The sequence below is a fragment of the Elgaria multicarinata genome, chromosome 6, assembly GCF_023053635.1.
Source record: "Elgaria multicarinata webbii isolate HBS135686 ecotype San Diego chromosome 6, rElgMul1.1.pri, whole genome shotgun sequence".
NCBI classification, from domain to species: Eukaryota; Metazoa; Chordata; class Lepidosauria; order Squamata; family Anguidae; genus Elgaria; species Elgaria multicarinata.
The window spans coordinates 27,286,110-27,306,841 of NC_086176.1; the positions used below are offsets into that span (position 1 = coordinate 27,286,110).

General features: G+C 40.0%; 1 protein-coding gene across 1 annotated transcript in view; it reads right to left on the reverse strand.

The window, feature by feature from the left end:
* UGCG (UDP-glucose ceramide glucosyltransferase) overlaps positions 1 to 11,603 on the reverse strand; it is a 36,251-nt gene extending 24,648 nt beyond the window's left edge. Inside the window, exon 1 of the mRNA XM_063129179.1 lies at positions 11,142 to 11,603. Within this exon, the coding sequence (XP_062985249.1) occupies positions 11,142 to 11,239 (98 nt within the window). The 5' untranslated portion in view covers positions 11,240 to 11,603. The remainder of the gene's footprint in view (positions 1 to 11,141) is intronic.
* Between the last annotated feature and the right edge of the window lie 9,129 nt (positions 11,604 to 20,732).

The window sequence follows — 20,732 nt, forward strand, 5'->3', positions numbered from 1 at the left end:
GTGCTACAGATATGAAAAGGGAAGGCCCAATTCAACATATTAAAAATCAATTACTTAAATTAAGAATTAAATGCTTTTGCCCATGTCCAAGTTATGCCCATGAAGTATAAAAAAAAGTTCTTAACATTTGCTTTAGATCAGAACTGTATATTGGAAGCATTAGAGAAAAACAGGTTGCTAAAATGCTGCTGACCAGAAAGTTGATTTTAGATCAATTTTAAAAATCTATAGAATTAGCACTCAGATATAAGTGCTAAATAATATAGTAATTAAAAAGACTGATTAAAAATAAATATGGTGATAAAATGGAGGCCATCACAAAATGTATAGTTAAGGTATGTTAAGCCACGGTAGGTTCACCTGCCCAATAAACCACACTACCAGGCGAGTCAGGAGGGTCGTACTAAGAATCATATACACTTCTGGAATTATTGCGCAATTCCTCCTCACCACCTCCAAATAACTCAGATTTTTTTGTGGTATGAGAAAAGACAGAAGCAGTTGAGGAAAAACACAAAAGGGTAGTAATTGGATATCATATGGAATGCCCCATAAAAAATGAGTTGAGACAAAGCAATCAATTCCACATCAACAACTAGTGTAGAACGATCCTTTAGTACTAAAGATTTCTTATTTGGACAAGATGCTCTTCTTTCCTGTCGAAATCCTACCTCTTTTCTCTAGTATTATATTTGGGTGTGAATAACCAAATAAATCTCACTGACAAGAAAAATAAACAAAGAGTCTTATAGCACTTGAAAGACTAACAAGTTTATTGTATTTATCAGATATATCACTGAGATGACATCTTCAAGATATTATACCACACCTACTATGGCATATTAAGTCCAGCTTAATTCACCAGCAAAGCAATTGGCATCATATTATGATAATCACAGTCCTCCTGGCCAAACTTAGGTGCAACTTTTGTAATGTTGTGAACCACCCAGAGAGCTTAGGCTACTGGGGAATAAACAAATGCAAAAAATACATGAATGAATGAATGAATGAATTGAATTGAATACGTAGTTTGTTCCTGCAAAGTTGATTTTCAATAATAAGCACCAGGAATTAGGGAGACAGCTGATTCCAAGCCTGTGAAGTGTATTTTTTAAAAACAAAAACAAAACTGCATCTTATCTACAGTTTTCCTTACTATACAGTCTGGTACACAGAGGCTTCAACTGGAAACTATCTACTCTAGAACAAGAGGGAATGGTGGGTTCATCTTCTCCCCAATGTATTCAGATACCAACTACAGCAGGATAAACAGATAAGCCACACAGCTATATAATTATGGTCAAAATATTTTTCCCACCAATGAAGACCTTAATGGTTGAAACACGTTTGGATTAACGTTAATATGTGTTAATATAGCCTATTGCATTACAATTGTATTAGAAAAAACCTACTGGTAAACCAGCATTGTCATTATGTGTATATGCAACATTTGAACTGACAGTCTCTTGGTTTTGTACAATTTTACATGTTGCATTATTATGAATTTATCCTGTTTGTGTGGTGGGAGATCAAGGGCTATTTGAAAAATAAGCTACTGTGCATAACTTATTAACCTATCATGGGTTATTGTGATGTCCCAACACAGCCTATGCTTGATAGGTAGAAAGTATGTAGTCACACCTGAGGTAAGATCAAATGAGTTCATTATTTACACATAAGAATGTCCTTTAACTTAATATATCTAATAGAGGCAGTGATTTTAAAGTTTAACTGTAGGGCTAACATGCTTATATCCAGATTATTTAATATCATCTTAGACATTATTTAAGACAAATTTAGGATTTACAATATTTTTAAAAAATAAATAAAAATTATTTAAATTGGCCAAAGGTAGAGAATGAAGATGTGGGACTCGTTCACATCTACTTTGCTTCCACTTTTACAAAAGGAAGTGAGAATTAGATTTTAAACAACAGAACTTAAAATGGTAAGAAAGTTTACACATAAGAAAAATCTTGATTCATTTCAGTTGGACCCACTAGTGCATTGTATCTGAGACCTCAATGGGTCCAGGGATAAAAAAAAGAAGAAGAAAAATGGAAGAGGTTACAGATGAACTAATTTTATTTTAATACTTTGGAAGCTAATGGGGGAAAACTAACTTCTAAGCACTTGAATGAAAATGAAGCAAATACTAACTGTCAACATGATTTTATTAAGTACAAGATACGATAGACTAACCCAGTGTCCTCCTTTGGAAAAAAAATTGTTACAAGAGCACCTCAGTTAACCTAGTTGCACATGACATTCTCATAAGAAAGCTGGAGAAATGTAGACTGGAAGCAACTACTGTTAAACAGTCCTATAATATAACTGACTAAAAACTATGTGAAGAGGGCAGCAGTAAATGTAAAACAGAACAGATTAGACAGAGGAATCCAGAATGCTATTCAACCCAGTTTATGTGATCAAAACAGGCCACTATGGCTTATTTAAGACACAGTGGGCTATGGCATGTGCTAGATGGGATCTGAGCATTTAACATCTGGCCATGGCTTGTCATGTCATGTAATCCCGGGTGGCAAGACTTGTGCAAAGGTTAAACAACCCGTGTATACCCCATGGTCTGTTGCTGGGTTATATGAGAGGTACTTAACCTTGCACAGCCCCCTTTGACCAGGTTCTCATGACATCACAAGTCACAGCTAGGCATTAAATATTCAAAATAGTTGCCCACACACACTTATTTAAGCTACAGTGAGCTGATGGATGGTGCAGACCAACCTAGTATCATTCCCAGTGAGGTGATGAAGGAATGTACACTTGCCAGGGAATACTTCATTAGAGGAATTAAAAAATAAGATTGAAAAAGTAAAAATAAAGCAAAGTATTATATATCTTTTTAAAAACTACCCCTGAAGACATTAGCAGGCAACAGAATAAATTTATACCAAAACAAAGTGTTACATCAAAACATATAAACATTGGATGCAAAGGACCAAACCACAAAGATGTGTGAGATGCAAGATCTAATTTCTTGCCTTTAAAAGCTACACACACAAAAATTTTACAATATAGAGAGTCTGAATTTTACTAGAGGCATAGGGTGTTTAGTCCTTTTCCATATTGAAATAATCACCAAATCTGCTATTAACCTTACAGCAGAAAAGTAAAAGTCACTTGAAAGGGCTAAATACACTATCTCCACCAAACCATAGCTCCAATCAAAATGGGAGTCCCCCCACCCACCCCGGTTGCCTTAAAATTGAAAGAAGATATACATTGAATGATCCAATCCATTATACGCCTTTGGGCCCAGAGCACTGTGTAAACAGGAGGTGCCAAAACTCAAGCCTGCCTGGAAACTACGTTGACTTTAACACAGAAATCCTGTCCACTAATTCTAGGGCATATGGGGAAACCTACCTATGATAAACTGTGATGAGGAGAAAGATATTGCATATGCTCACAGACATTCTATGAAGTTTTACACAAGCTCCAAGACTAAACTTCATTGTGAATTCTGCCTGAATATTGAGGGACCAGGGATGGCAAAGAAGATAGACTAGGCAGCAAAATTGTCAGGACTGATAAAGGGAGCAATGCTATGCATGTATGCTGGTTGGGAATGCTGGCAATTGTAGGAACTTTTTCTGTCTAAACATGCATAGGATTACACCTTGAAGGATCTTAGTAGAAGGCTATCTGAAGTGAATAATGGAATGCTGTGTGTGACATCAGAGGCCAACAACTTATGTTCTGTAGTACAAAAAAGAAACACTGCTGCAATCCTGAAAATAATCAGAGTACAATTGGTCACCCAGCCCCAGATTCCAATACACAAACACTATCGCTCTTGTGTTAACTCTTTAAACACACAGAGGGAATTACAGTCTAACCCCTTCTTAGACGGTAATGGAAACTGTATAATAGTACATAAAAAAGATGCTGGCTCTTATGCCATGAAGACACAGGGAGACAGGAAGGAGGGGTAATACAATTAGTACATAACATTGCTATGGCGAATTTCCCCACCTGAAGCAGCTTAGAAATACACCCACCTGCTAAACCTCCTTTTTTTTAATCCCCCCCCACTACCTGAGAGTCATTGTCCCTCCTCTCCCTGACACACCCCAGGGCCAAATTACATGCAACTTTTGTTATGCTGCAAACCGCCTACGCTCTATTGCAGAGTATAGAAAATGAATGAATGAGTGAATGAATATGTATTTTGTTCTTGCAAAGTTGATTTTCATTAATAAGTAACAGAAATTAGGGAAAGGGCTGATTTCAATTTGGACAACGGGGGTGGGTGGGTGAAGAGTAAATAATCCCCTTACCCATGTTCCCTCATGCCATGATCCTGATCTGGTTTGGGCCATGACACATTAACTATTTATTAAAGAAAAAGAAAAACTACAAGGACAAACTATGTGTCAAACATCAGTTCTGGTTTGGTCCATAATCTCTCTTCAAGGCTAGGCAGAAATCAACAGATTTTGGACAGTTGAGAAAAGAAAATCTGGGGTTTATCAAGGAGAGAACATAGCATTTAAAGACTTGAGTAAATAAGCAAACTTCCTTTGTGGCTATTACAAGATTCATTAGGAAGCAGGGGGGAAAGGGCAAATGTCTGCAGAAAATAACTTTATTTTTTATCATAACTTTTCAAAAACAGAACTGGGTAGCATAGTGGCTAAGACAGCCTTCCACAACCTAGTGCTCTCCACATGTTTCCCATCAGCTCTAGGCAAACATGGCTAATGGAGTTCAAAACATCTGGAGGGTACCATGTTAGTGAAGTTTGGCTGACCTCTGAATCAGAAAGCTGCCATGTCAAATGTCACCTTTGCAGTAGCCTTAGAGAAACTACTTTCTCATCCTCAGTCCCCACATCTGCAACACTGGGAATAATAACACTTACCCTACAAGATTGTAGAAAGGATTACAAATAGATAGTGCAGGGGTCCCCAACCTTTTTGGGCCAGTGAGCACATCTGACATTTTGAGAGTGTCATTGGTTCTCTCACAAAATGCCTGCCAAGTTGGGCATGGCCAATTGCAAAGCAAATTTTTCTCTGAAGGCAAACTCATGAGACTAAAAGAAAATTAATTAGTCCTTAAACCTGAATACAAGGTAGAGGTGGCATCTGAGCTCCATAATGCAGAACCACTCCTTTGAACTTATTTGTATGCTTCAACACCCATTTCAGAGAAGGCAAGCTGATGAGATTCAGAGTTGAGTAACTTGGCCAAGAAAATGAACACAAGATAGAGGTGGGGTCTGAGCCCCAAATGCTAAGTTGTATATCAAACACCACAAAGCACAACAAATACCCATTTCACGGAAGGCAAACTAATGATGCTCAGAGAAAACACACACAGACAAGATACCCACCCACTTCAAACACAATAAAAACCTTAGACAAAACACACACAAATCAACACCACACCAAAGGAAAACAAACATGCATGCGTGCGTGTGCACACGCACACACACAGCAGGCAAAATACACACCTTACCAAAATGCCAGCTAACATATACTGCCATCAATCAAGAAGGAAAAAAGGACAGGTGACCCACAGGACACCCACTCACTCCCCCACCACCTCTAGCCTCTCAGGATGCTACCCCCAAGACACATATGCCTTAGCCCTCCAAGACACCCCCACATTCCTGGCTTATCTTTGTCTTTTATCTAGGCAGCTAGGCACACCTCAAAACAAAGTGCTGACCTGTGCCACCCATCATTTCTATGCCCTGGAGAAGATGCTGATGCTAGGGAAAGTGGAAGGCAAAAGGAAGAGGGGCTGACCAAGGGCAAGATGGATGGATGATATTCTGGAGGTGACGGACTCGACCTTGGGGGAGCTAGGGGTGGTGACAGCCGACAGAAAGCTCTGGTGTGGGCTAGTCCATGAAGTCATGAAGAGTCGGAAGCGACTGAATGAATAAACAACAAGGCATTCTTGGAAATTAAGATTGTGCTAGAGGCCAACACATTGCTTGCAGCATGCCAGCCTTCCAATTTCTTTGTTTTAAATTAAGACATGAGGGGGGCAGGGAATCTGGAAGTTGGTCCCCTAGACCACCTAGATATTTGGTTCCCTGGAAAAAGTTCTTACTAAGTCCAGATGGCCAGGCTGTTGGTAATTTGCAACAAAGGCATACAATTGTGTCTGGAGTACTGAATTCAGGTTGAGGAACCACATTCAAGACCCACAATGATGACAACAACATATAAAGAGTTAAGCACTGAAGGCTAGAATGTTTAAGCTGATGGTCTCCTTCAGCCCTTAGGATGCTATACTAGAGGCTCTGGGAGACCCTGCTCCCTTTCCACCTCCTCTGCTCTGAAATAAAACTTCAAACTACTTCTGCATTTATGGTAGCTTCTTTTTGGTATTAGCAAAACCACTATTGCTTCAGTCCAGCTCCAAAGATTTGAATAAGGGATCCCCTGCAGTGCAGAGTATAAAGTCCATCACACCTACTACTTTAATCCAGTTTTCATCCGTGGTTTCCCCCTCAATTTCTTTAGCGAGTCCAGCGCTGGGTTGCCAAGGGCAAAGAAAAAAATGCTGATTTCAGTATGTAACAGATGTCTTACTAGAAGCTATCAATTTACTCAGCGGGCCTGTTCTGACAACAAGCTAAGCCATGGTTAGGCCACTAACCTTTCTGCAACAAATAGTTTGTATATAAACTATGGTTATATAGCCACCATGATTTCGCACAACACACTAAGCCATAATGTTTGGCTCAAAATGCTTAACCACCATGGCTTTACATGTCATCTGAACAAGGTCTGTATTTTACACACTTCCTCTGCTTTAGGGACAAACTATCAGCAGTCCTGAGTCCCAAAAAATTGGTATAACCAGAATGTCATTCGGTCTTTTTGTTCCATTTCTTCTTAAAAGACTTTTCCCCAAAAATATTTTAAATTGTGAAAGTGACCACTTTTGTTTACATTTCTTTATAGATGTATACAGATACCCACTCTTTTGTCATTAGTAATTATTACCTTATAGCTATAAAATCAAATTACATATAAAGAGATAGCCTTATGACCAAGCTATACACTATCAAGCATAAATTCATATACATACATACTTTTCTTAAATGAAAAATTACTACATGTGAGTGCAATCTTGAACAGAGCACCATTAAAGAAGGGGCTCTTTTCCCTCAGGCTAGACTTGACTTGTATTCAAAATCACACCCCTGCCAAGCTGCTTTCCTCTCTGGGAGAAGGGGAGGTTCCAAGATCTGTATCCTATCCCTACTAGGGAGTAGAGTTTGGGGCAATGTTGAGCAGCTAGCTATACAATTTGAAGGGAAAGGGTTAACCAAACCTCTTTTACCAAACAATATTCTGCTGCAGCTTGTAGCTCTGACAGCTGCTTTTCATTTTAAAAGAAGTTGGGGTGTGTTCAAGGTGAACCTTACTGGATCAGATCCACACATATACTAACAAATGATCAATGAATCAGCTCTAGTATCACTGATCATCTGTCTGGAGAAGTGGACAGAAGTGGAATCTGCCCCTGCTCCCTCACATCCAAAACAGATAAACACTGCAGTTTCTACTAGTCAGCATGGATACATAGATGCACTTCAAAGAAATGTATCAACTCCTACTAAGGATATTTGGATAAATGCTCTAGTATTTAGCTTCCTTTTTCATTTCCCTACCACAATTTTTTTTTATTCACACATTGTCTCACATCTTTATTAGTAAATGAATTTATCATTCAATGTGTGGTTTTTATTACTTCTCAGTTCAGAAGAATTTCTGTATCAGGACAAGCCAATCTCACCTTGGAGCTTTAAAAAAAAGTATGATGGTGATGATTTTTTTAATTGGTTTCATAGGTTATGTTACATGCAAGTACAGCAAACATTAGGTGGTTTAAAGAAAACACAATCTATGTTACTGTTTCTGCCAGATTAAAGGGTGCATATTTATTTATTTATTACATTTTTATACCGCCCAATAGCCGAAGCTCTAGAACAGTTATAAAATGCAAAATGCATCATCAGAACCAAAGATAATATAATTGTAAAAATGTGTTTAGGAACAGAATAATTATTTCTAATAGACTTATTGGATAAAGAAATGTGCAAAAGTATTCAATTCCAAGTATAAGAAGCCAACTTTTTCATTCTTTATGCACCAAATACCCATTTTACTCAGTTTGTCCTCATATGGACTACCATATTAACAATTTTATACTACAGAACCTTTAATATATTAAGGGAGAAACCTGCTTTCTAATTCCAGGATGCCATGCTACAAATTATCCTAAAGCATTTTAAGTTACATATTGGATACAGTTTTTGCTGTATAGGGCCTGGCAATAAGTATTATTGCAACAAGGATTGTTTCCTGAAACATTGTACATTCTTCCTAGTGGACTTAGAACAGCAGCAGCAATAGGAGCAGTTGTATAACTTTAAGCCACATAATAAATTCCACAATGAAGTCACAAATAGGTCCTAACACTAACATATATTGAAAGCAAATAATTTAGAGGCAGGGTTGAACCTCAAGTTTATAACAGCAAATGCATTCCTATTCATATGCTTATTTTTCTGCATTGCACAAACAGCTCCATTTACCATGCCAGCAGCTACCTGCCCTCATATAACATTTAAGTGTTAAGTTGATGTAAGCACAGGGCTCAATGAATTTACCTATCTAAAATTATTTCTAGGCTACCTTTATTTATTTATTGCATTTATATCCCGCCTTTTTTCCTCCAAGGAACCCAAGGCGGAGTACATAATCCTCCTCCTCTCCATTTTTATCCTCACAACAACAACCCTGTGAGGTAAGTTGGGCTGAGAGTCTGTGACTGGCCCAAAGTCACCCACTGAGCTTCCATGGCTGAATGGGGACTAGAACTCGGATCTCCCAAGTCCCAGTCCAACACTCTAGCCACTAAACCACACTGGCTCTCACCTTTAATGGTTGAGCCCTTTCAAAGGGCAAAACTTCAAGCATGCAGCTGTATTTATTTATTGCATTTCTCTTCTGCCCAATAGCCAAAGCTCTCTGGGTGATTCAAAACAATAAGTATTACTAGAGGAACAAGTAGCCCACCCATCACCATGGTGGATGGAATTACAAATTTACTCTACAATCATCACAGAGGAGCATGATATAGCACTCTTATGTCTGGAGGGTCTATGGGTATCTTAAGAGGGTTAAATGTCACAGTCAAGTTATTAAAGCTGATATATTGCCTTATAAGAGCCTAGCATTCTTTTTTTAAAAAAAAATCCAATTCCAAATTCATTACTGATTTTAGAAGTTAAGAAACTATTACCTTAGCCTTGTAAATGCTTACATGCATACAATCATAAAAGTTAAAAAAAATCAGTGCAGAGCCCCCAAAATCACACACACAGACACAAAAAGTATTGCATTAGTTTCCAAACATTTTGTAGAACCCAAGAAGCTATCTGTAGTAATCAGTAACAGGCATAAAAAAATCAGGACTTTCATTCAAGAAAGAGGATCAACACTGTAACAAGGAGTGATCCCTCTCTCAGACTCTTCCCCTATATATTTCCTTCTTTCCCAAACATTGCACAAACCATTCTGCAAACATACAATAACTCACCAGTCATCTATTACCAGAAAAGAACTGAAAACCTTACCAAGAAAACTTTTTTCTAGCAACTTTTTCTTTCCCTAAGAGATTTCATGTTTAGAAATATTTCAAGAAGTATTTTTACACCCTTCCTTTATAATAAAGCTATATGTGGAAATCTGTCACTGTCAAGCCAAGAAGATAAGGCTATGCAATATTATTATATCCTACTTTATATCATGTGTCTCATGCCACCCTTGGCTTGCACATGCTAAAGCAGGCACAGCGGGATAATGTATGCCCATCTCTCCAGAAGATCCTTAAAAACATCCATAATGAATCCATTCAAGGTTATAGCACACATAAAAATATTGTAGCTACATTATAATTAGAAGTGTTTTAAGAGTTATAATTAATGATAACATGTGTTGCTGCAATATTAACACTAAATTGAGAAGATAGAGAAAACTTGAACAAGTTGCCAACTAGTGTTTACTGCTAAGGTATGGTGGGGGTGGGGGATAGACAACTATGTGCACTACCCCAAGTTTCTTAGAGGAAAGATTTAAAAAGTAAGAATAAAATAAACAAACACTTAAAGTGTACTTGTAGCTGAGTACTGATGGTGTAGATCCAGGGCCCCTATATATCCATTGACTCAAAGCAGATGCATTTGAATGCAATTTTGTGACAAAATGGGATTCACATATAAATCATTCACAAGGAAATGTATGTTCAATTTATGATCTAAATACATTTATTTATTTTTATTTAAAACATTTCTTAGCCACCTTTCTGGGCAAAAAGACCTGAATGTACACATCACAACTCTGGGGTGGGGTGGGGGATGCACTGTACTGGGAGACAAGAGTATCCACAGACATCTTGATGTCATAAAAAATAGATTCAAGAACCTATATACATTACAATATAGGAACAAGCTGAGAAATACACATTAGAGGGGAAGAGGAGTATTAGTATCATCATCATTTCTATAGGCCATGTCAGTAAAACAAGTGCTTGTTTCTTCTTGCTCTTGTAGCAGAGGTTGTTAATCACACAGGACCGAAAGCCCATAAACCAAGAGACCAGTTTCATCTGTGCATGTACAGTGTGTGCAGAGGGGCGGGATGGAGGAAGGTGTATGCATGCCTTGGAGAAACAGCAGTTCTCTCGGGAGCCTGAAACAAAATGTGTGTGGGAAGGGTGGAGGTTGGCAATAAAGAAGAAAATATACAGGGCAACAGAGGCAAAGGGGCATGCCTACGTCAGTGTTATGGGCGAGCATTCGTGCTTTATCAATGTTATGGACTGGGCAAGGCAAGGTAGGGCAGGTGCCTCACCTATGCAAGCCAGATAACGCTCTCACAGAGGGAAGGGGGTTGGGAGGAAAGGTAGGGAGGCTTCAGAAAAGGGAAACGCGGAGGGGGGAGTACAATGTGGAGGAGGAGGAGGAGGAGGAGGAGGAGGAGGAGGACCACCCTCCTTTCCCACCTTTCTGCGGGTGTGTATGGAAACTTGGGGGTGGGGGGACAGAGAGAGAGAGAGAGAGAAGACAGCACGGAGGCCTCACTTACGTGTAGATGATAGACATGAAGTGCATGAGCCACAGCACCACGAAAAGAGTAAGTCCGAAGACGGCGAGTCCCTCCAGGGCCAGATCCAGCACCGCCATCCCCACAGGGAAGGGAGGGGCGTAGTGGGCGCAGGGGCGACTGAGGAGGGGGGTTGTCTTCACACGAGCAGAAGCGGCGGCGGCTGTACGGAATACAACAGCGAGGCCCCTCCCACTCGCCGGCTGCCCTCACGTAGCCCCCTCAGATGAGCAGACGACGGCCGCCTTCTTTCTTTCTTTCTCTCTCTCTCTCTCACTCCTTCTCCTCCTGCTCTTCTCCTGCTGCTGCAGCTGCTGCTTTCTCGCCGGCCAGGCCGCTCCCCTTTACTCCCCTCACAGCAGCGACTCCCCCCTCCTCCCTTCGACGCACTCGTTCAAGCTCTGCCGTCGCCTTCCCTGCTGGAGGAGGAGGATGCGCTGCTGCTGCTGCTGCTGCTGCTGCTGCTGGCTCGCGCGCCCCACTCCTCCGCTGACTGCCGAGCCAAACGGACTTGCCTCGCGCTGACACCCCCATCAGGCCCCTCCCCGTGGCTGTCACCCACCGGAGCCCCGCCCCGCTCGCCCCTCTCTTTCGCTTCAGCGCTGACGTCAACATCCTCCTCTGGGAAGCCCCGCCCCCGCCCCCGCGTGCCGACTGTACATGATACTTGAGGGAAGGGGCGGCTGTGGTAGAGGGCAGAGAGCGGGTATGAGTCACGATGGCGAGCGGAAAGGCAGGCAGCAGGAAGGGGCGATGATGTAATTCGCTATCAGGAGAGCCGGGAGGGAGGTGACGCTGGGGGGCGTCCGTCCCCTCACGGGAGGGAGCAGACCTCCCCCTCCCCCTCCCCTCACACCCGCTCTCGCCTTACAGGGCAGAGAGGCAGCGGGTGGCAATAAAGGAAGCAGGGCGCGTGCAGGCGTCCACATGGAGCTTTTTTCCACCTCTCAGCATCCGTTTTCCACACAGCAACTACCCTGATTCAAAACAATAAAATAGCAAAGCCAAAAAAAAAACACCTCACAACCTTGGGGGTCGTTGTAAGTGAAACCCCTCAGCTTCGTAAAACCTTCACACAAGCCCCACATCTCTGGGGTAGCCATGAACAAGGACAAACAACTGCCACAGTTCCAGAACAAAAACAAAGCCACAAATTCACAGGGCTAGACATTAAAGCGGAAACCTCACATGGCCAAAGATCTTTAAAAATAATTACAGAAACCCTATAGTTATGTTAGCTATACATGAGTTGAGTTCTCTTGTAATGGAAACCTTTCCATTGAAGACCTCTTCAAAAGAAAAGAGAAACGTGTATTATTTGTTCTGACAACATTCATACTGCTACTACACACAGGTACTCTTAAACTTAGTGATGAATGTGGATGAAATGTTTTTATGGAACTCCATAATGTTATCTGTCCCTACAATCCTACTACCCACTTTCAGCACTCCTCAAGGGGTTGTGGAGAAAAGGGAACGTATTTACATATGTGGTGGGATTGTATACATGTGCAAAAGTTATGGAAGATGGTGTTTTATGAGATTGAACAGATTGTGGGATTTAAAGTAGAAGTTACACCAAGGATTGCATTACTCTCACTGCATGATGATCCTAAATGTAATAAAGAAATGAAAGAATTGATAACGAACCTACTGACAGCTGCGAGGTTGATAGTAACTAGGAATTGGAAAATTACAGGAGATTATTGTATTGAAGAATGGTATAAAGAAGTGTGGGACATTGCTATAAACGATAAATTGACATGTAATATAAAAATGCAAAGAGGCATAGTAAAAACGAATGATTTTGAGAGTATATGGAAAAAGTTCCTGGAGTTTGTATTTTCTAAAGGAAGGGGGGTTCCACCAACAGATGAAACTATGAGTTTTTGGAAACAAGAATGAGATCCCGAGGTGGGGGGAGCACTGTTATGTTTATTATATTATGTTTAATAGGTTAATATTGAATATATGATAGTAAGGTATGATAATATCTTGTATTAAGTGATTTTGATTTGTGTTTGTTGTTTTAATAATAAAAAAAATATTCAAAAAAAAAAAGAAAAAAAAAAGCACTCCTCAAGACACATTTTTTATCCTTCATCCAAGGATGTGGCAAACTGGATAGATTTGTACATAAACCTGGGATGGTAAGAATGGAGCAGATTGTAAACATACTTGGTAGATAAATGTGAATATAGTGTGCTTCTGGAATATACGTGGAAACTCCCATCTAGATACCTTTTGATATATTATTGAGGAAAGGATGTTTATGATATGTAGAGAAAAGAAGACTGTAAGACTGTAACTAATATGTTATTTGTCTACACATATTGCCAGACAATGGCAGTCACAAATTGATGTATTACAAACAAATGTGGGATGATTTAGAATTTGGTAGGAATCCTCTATAATATTGGAAGCCACTTACTAGGTTTGGGAATCATACTAATCCTTATGAAAATGTCAGGCTGAGACAGGAGCTTTTCAAAGTGGTATACCAACACAACTCCCCCTCCCTCTCTGCAATCTCTTTTCTATTTTCTTTTTGTATAAGTACAGTTTATACAATCTTTTCTCTTTGCTTGATAGACATTATTCTTGATGGAAAATCAGATGACGCTATTGGCCTTATGTTTCCTCTTGTGTTATTTTTAGATATGATATGTGTTAAGTATAATATCTACAATACTTACATATATAATTTTCCAATAAAATATATTTAAAAAGTTGGGACATAAACCTATTCACACTGGTGCAACACAGCTTTTCAATTATTTGTTCTCACACCACAAACAACAAACTAATACAACATAAGCCATTTATGTAAATACTGAACATGTGCGAAGAAGCAAAAGTAGGGGGAAAGGGAACAGGGAGTAATCAGCATCCTCCTATCCAGCTTCATAGGCCAGTTTCCTTTCACTTGAACTGGCATGATACTGAGTATAGAAACCATAGGTGTTAAGTAGCCAATCCACAGCTCCAAAGAACACCACTCTTGCATCCTGGCAAGTTAGAGGATAATCCCCTGCACAGAACAAGGTCACAGCTGACCAGTTGCCAATCAGTGGGCTTTCATCAGTAAAATGTATTGCTTGGTGATGGGCATTTAGACCTTGGCTAAAAAAACTTTGTAATGCAAGTTCTGAATCAGGATATGTGTCCCTCTTTCAGGAAGACAACTACATTAGTCAGTGGTCTAAAGCTATCAGAGATAAACTACAGATGTCGGGTTTCTCTGATAGCTTTCTTTCCACCCAAGATATTTCTCAGTAAAAACTATCCTTGCACTCCAGGTCAAAGACACTGATATTCAATATTCCTTATCTGCTGCCCCTACTACCTGCTCCCTAATTTACTCAGGTTTGGCATCTGATATAAACAATTGTGTGAAATACCTTGAAAATTGACTATTCCTAAATATCGGATAATTTTTTATTCTGCAGTATTGGATGGTCGCTTCTAGGAAATTCCTTATACAGATCATCTATACCTGTATGGAGATGAAATGGTAGAGTCTCTATGTCATATACTTCCTTCTTGTAACTTTTATAGAGATGAGCGATCATCTCTATAAAATGCTTTGAGACCATATAATAAAGGTACTATGCTACTATTATTTTGAATTATACCTTTGAGAAGACAACCCCTTACTCAAAATTTGCCATCTAAACCTAGATCCATAAATTCTTCTAGACATCTGTATTTTTTGTGTGTGTACTTTATACAATTTTTTTTGCTCAATAATAAGTACACTTTTGACCTGGAATAATACAGTTTGATGTCTCTCCATTTTTCATGTAATCCTTTTCATCTCTGGTGATGAGTTATAATTCAGTATTTTTTTCTTTGGATATTATCCAAACTGGTTTGTCAATTAAATTTTGTTAACAATTATCTAAAGTTCATAGTTAACACAATTTGTATCTTTCCTATTGGTACCAGTTATCTTATTATTTATTTAATTCTCTGAATGCCTAATTACTTTCTATGTAACATAATTGCCTGAGGCTTGCAGCTTCAAGACAAGTCAACTTTTGCTTTTTGGGGTGGGGTGGGGAAATAGTTACTGTCTTCAGTTATCATTTTGAGTACATTGGGGACTGTGCCTCCACCTTTTGTGGCAGATCCATAACAGTACAATTTATTAATCAAAACAAAATCAATTACAGACTTCTATTACAGAATTAATTGATCACCCAACAGAACTCATCAAATTAATCAGCAGTTTTCCAAAGTAAAGACATTAATCAGTTCAAACTTTCTTGGATCAAAAGGGAAAAAAATGAGTTTAACACACAATGTAGATGCCATTTTTTTAAAAAAAAAATTAAACACTTGTTAGTTAGGGAACTCAGTGGTTTCAAACAGGTAGTTTTTCCACAATAAAGCATTTGTCAAAAACTTGCTTCCCGAAACAAGGGGGGAGGGCAGAAAAGCCTCATCCAATAATTGCCAGCGCCTTCCGGAAAATGTTGAGTTAGTAGTGAAAAACTAAATGCTCTTGCACCGTAGTCGCTAAGAAAAAACTATTTACAAGAGAATATAATTTTTTTTTAATAGATAAAGAGAGAAAAAGGACGAAAAAGAAGAAAGCTGAAGAAAAGGTATGCTAGAAAGTATTTTTAACAGATTTAAACAGAGAAAACGCTAGAGGTTAGGTTTTTCGGTCTAGGCACAATGGCGGACGACGAAGAACTGAGGTAAGGGCGGGAACCCCATGGACATGCGCGGTAGCGTGGGGGAGGGGTTCCCGCCAAAAACGTTCCACTCAGCTATAGAAGGTTCCGGTCTGGTCTCTGCGCAGGCGCAAAGCCCATATGTGTGATGCATAGAGACCACGAAGAAGAACCACAGGAAGCTCCCTTGTACGTAAATCTCTCCAATATGAAACTCTAACCACTTCTCTGAGTTCTCATTCTTCTTTGTGTCTGCTTCCTGCTTTCAGGACAGTTTGGTTGAGCTCAGTAAACCACTGGGATCTGTGTTTCAATGAAGGGGCGGGGATAAGTAGCACATTGCCTCCGCCTACTCTTTGCTTGTGTCCCTTGCTATATGATACCCCTTTCCCAAGCTCCAGCACCACTTGCTTGCTTCTCATCTCTACTCTGAGGTCTGGTGAAGCAAGCCAACAGCAATCCTTAGGGACTTGAGTCATGACAATCAGGGGTGTGTGTGTGTGTTGGGGGGAATGAGCAACACCACCTATCATCCATCTTATTCAGGGGTGTAAAACCTCAGGTCCAGGAGCCAAATCCAGCCCTCAGGGGCCCAAACTGCCCTTTGGGTCTTCACCATATGATCAACCCTCTTTCCCCCAACCACTGCTCATGGGGTGGGTTTCCCAGCTTTTGAGTAGTTTTTTCTCCTTTTTAAAAGGTTGAAATGCCTCTATTAAAATTGGTTACTGTATTCAAGCTACAATATGCTGGTATTCTTTGTATCTTTGGTCCACCACTTTGCCTCCAGCCTTGCCCCCTTTGCCATCAGGCATGCCCAGCACTGGAATGTGGCCCCTCAAGAGATTCTCAGAAACAGAATTTGGCCTTCAGGTTGAAATGAGGATCCCAACCTCGGATTTTAACAAACAGTCTGGGCAGACTGCAGCACCAAAATAACCACTCTCCTTTCCCCTGATACCATTGTGCCTTATAAACCATGCAATGGTGGCATGGAAACTCAATGGCTAGATTTCCAAGAGCTCTGCTCTGCCACAGTGCAGAGAATCAGACACCGAGGCTCTTTTACACAATAAGAGTCATGTACTGTCAGTGAACCAAGTAGATGTAGTGTAGAGAATAGAGTTGGGAACACTACATAGCATAGGAAGGAAAAAGACATAAACATTTGTCATCAGAGCAGTTTAATGGGAAATTGGGGCCGGTGGCATGTGATAGCTTTCCCAGGATTTCTCTTTCCATTGCTCATATACAAATCCCCAGCAGTTTACTGAAATCAAAGAAGTTTAGAGAATAGGTTTGGAATGTTGCAAGAGCAGTTTCAGAAAAAGAAACTTCATCAGAAAGATAAGGAAGAGATGCATGCAGGAAGAGGTCAAAGATGCATGATTAATGGGGACTGAAAGCTCCATCACACCAGTGTTATAGTCTGTTGTAACGGTGAATTGCATGCAAAGGACTCAGGTGATGCCGACCATATCCTGCTGTGATTGCGGTCTCTTAGTGATGTATTTTTTAATGATGTACTTGTTTTAAACATTTGTATTAGTTGTATGTATTTTATGGTGTTTTAATTTGTGTTGTACCCTGCCTCAATCAGAGGGAGAGGCAGGTAACAAATAAATTATTATTATTATTATTATTATTATTATTATTATTATTATTATTATTATTATGGCATGCAGAAAGTCTGGTTCTTCCAGTAATGCGAAACCACTCCGCTCAAACTTCAATGTGTATTTTCATCCATTGTTTTCAACCCGATATTCTGTGGGTGTTGCCACGACACAGGCTCTGAACACCAGGCTTGGCCGCGGCTACTCCCTGCTCAAGCCAAGCACCACCGCTTGATACGCCTGAGGCAAGGGATAAAAACCACCTTCCTCCAAACTATGTGGAGAAAGGGGTTAAATGGAGAAGGATTTCAATAATAAAATAATGTGCTGTGAATTATATGTGCTGAGGTGAATTATTGTCAGAGTGGGTGCTAAATGTATAAACTTCAGATGATAAATGCCAAACAGACACGTGGGATTTTTGTGGTAGTTAAAAACAAAATAATTAAAATTTATTTTAAAAAGTTCACAAGCTTTGTTTCAAAATAAAACATTTAAAAACCTTTTTGAAACCTTTCATCCAATCCTTTCACCCATTCACATACATGCTTTCATTTCTCTCACATAATCACTCTTGAGCTTTCTTTATTATCAGTATTATTTAATATACGTTAACTATGTGCACACCACAATCCAAAGACACCACTACTCTGAACCTCAAATTCTCCAGACCCAAGTACTCTAAACCCCAAGAGCTAACACACAGAGCCCTAAGAGTACCCAAAAGTCTCTCTCAATCCCCTCAGTCATTCCCTTATATATCACTCCTCCCCCTCCCCAAACATTCTAACTCCACCCACTCAGGCCAACATTCTAAAAACCACAGACTTACAAACGCCAGACATACATTTGGGAACTGACTTGTGGGGTGTAACGCCACAGGTGTGTTTTCAAGGGGCAGTATTGATGACAAAAGTGTGTTCAAGGGGCAGTATTGATGACAAAGGAGAGGGGTGTGCCTTTTCTCCAGCTGGTGTTTTTAAATTTCAATTCAAATCCTTTCCTCCTGCTGCTTCCTGGCTGCTGGGTTGAATGAAAGAATGGTCTATTGTACTTTTGATCCTCCACCTTTGCTTCATGACTTGCTTTGGGGGAGGGGAAGCAAGAGGGGGATGCATTGATAACATCATGGGGGGGGCTGCATAGCTTCTTTCCCTTCCCCCTCTTGATTGGAAGTGCATAATGAAGGGAACACAATGCAACCTCCAGTGGCAGGTGATAGGAGTTTTAGTTGATTAATCAATTAATCTATGGAACCGCCCAGAGAGCTCCGGCTATTGGGCGGTATAGAAATGTAATAAATAAATAAATAAATAAATAAATAAATAAATAAATTTATGTGTGGGTTATAAGCAGTCCCTATGGAGCAAGAAGAGGTCCCATTGTACTCTATGTTCTTACTCCTGACTAGGCATTTTCACCTTAAAAGAAATGTGGAAAATGCACCCTTCTTGCCAGCAGCACTATCATTTTTAAAGATAAAGATATCAAAATTTGAACAGTGATAGATCTTAAGGAGGGCTTCCAGCATGCCCAATTTGAATCTGATTGGATCATTCCTTAATTTTAAGGGATTTTTAAATGGAAATTAAACAAATGCTTACATCTGCGTAAGTTTTAAAGATAAAGAGATCAAATTGGCACAGTGATAGATCTTAAGGAGAACTTTCAGCATACCAAATTTGAATCAGATTGGGTCATCCCTTGATTTTTAAAATTTCCTCCCTCAAACCCTTTGGAGATTTTAGTCCACCAATGCGAAAGATCGTAGGATCGCTCTTCCATTCCTTTGATCATGCGAAGCTGTGCATCTTCAAGTTCATAAACTACAGATCTGCTGGTTCCCTTACTCAAAAGTAAATCCCATTGATTTCAACTGCTAAGATCACATGCTGGCTTACCTTTGAGGAAACCCCGTTGAACAGAAAGAGTCTTACTTCTGAGTAAACACATATAGAACTGATTTTTAATAGTGTGGGATTCCATGGCTGAGTGGGGACTAGAACCTGGATCTCTTGACTCCCAGTCCAACACTTTAGCCACTACACCACATTGGCTTTTGGTTTGCTGTTCTGGGTCATGCCTTAGGGCAAACCATTGCCACCATGATTTCTCTTTTTATATATCACATTTGTCTTCACCCACAGTTTAAAACAATTTGAGGGCTGCATAACAAGTTGATGGGTAACTCATGTCACTAACACCATTCCATGACTCTTCGCTTCTTTGCAATGTCTAAGACAGACAACACATTATATAACTTCATCATGCTGTCCATGGTGTATATTTTAGGATAAAATGCATACAAAAATTGGTATTTTGTGAAAACCTATGTTTGTACTCAAACACAAATGTTTGTGCTCTTTTTAAGGAAACATTCACAGATTGACTTGGGAAAGGGCTGGAACAGACATTTGAATGAACACATGTGAAACTGACAGAAACTGGAAATAGAGCACAGATTCAGTCCCTGGCAGCTTCAGTTGAAACAATCAGGTAGCCACTGGTGGACAGACTTCGGCTGCCTAAGACCTGGGCCCAATCTACACCAGCCAATTATTCTGGAATAATAGTGAGGTCATCCCTACCATACCACATGACGTTTACCAACTGCCACGGTGATCTAGGAACAACCCCTCAGTTATTCAGGAATATCACAGACTGTTTTTGCCATGTTTTTTTCAGCTCTCTCACTACAATCTCGAAGTCCGCAACTGGTGTGCCTCCCGTTCCTGAAGCTGTTGCTGTTCAGTGCAAGCTCTCGGCTCGCCAAACAGCCAACCCGCTGTCAGGCGTGTATCCAGCAGTTTCAGGCGTGTGCGGCTGCCATTTTTGACACATTCATTAAACCCTCTTGACCTCTTTTGTTTTGTTTCATTTTACTCATCATTCATTTCAAAATTACGTCAAAAGAATTTTGGAGATTGCAAAAGCTTGGTCTCTATTGTGTAACATTTGGCTTGGCCCCAGGAATGGTATTATCTGACTATGATAACAAGAGAGAAGGAGAAACGAATCAGCAGAATTCTAGGTTTCCTATGACTAGTTTAGTCATGAATAAGGCAGAAATTTGAGTGCCTATGCAACATTCTCCTGCAATGGAATGGCTTAATGGGTGGGAATAGTCATCTGTTTCAGTGACAGCTATAGCCAAAACACAGTTCCTGGCAAGGCACTTAGTACTTCCTCCATCCCAATTCTATTCCGAGCCCAATTCAAGGTGCTGGTTTTAACCTATAAAGCCTTTTGTGAACCACCCAGAGAGCTTCGGCTAT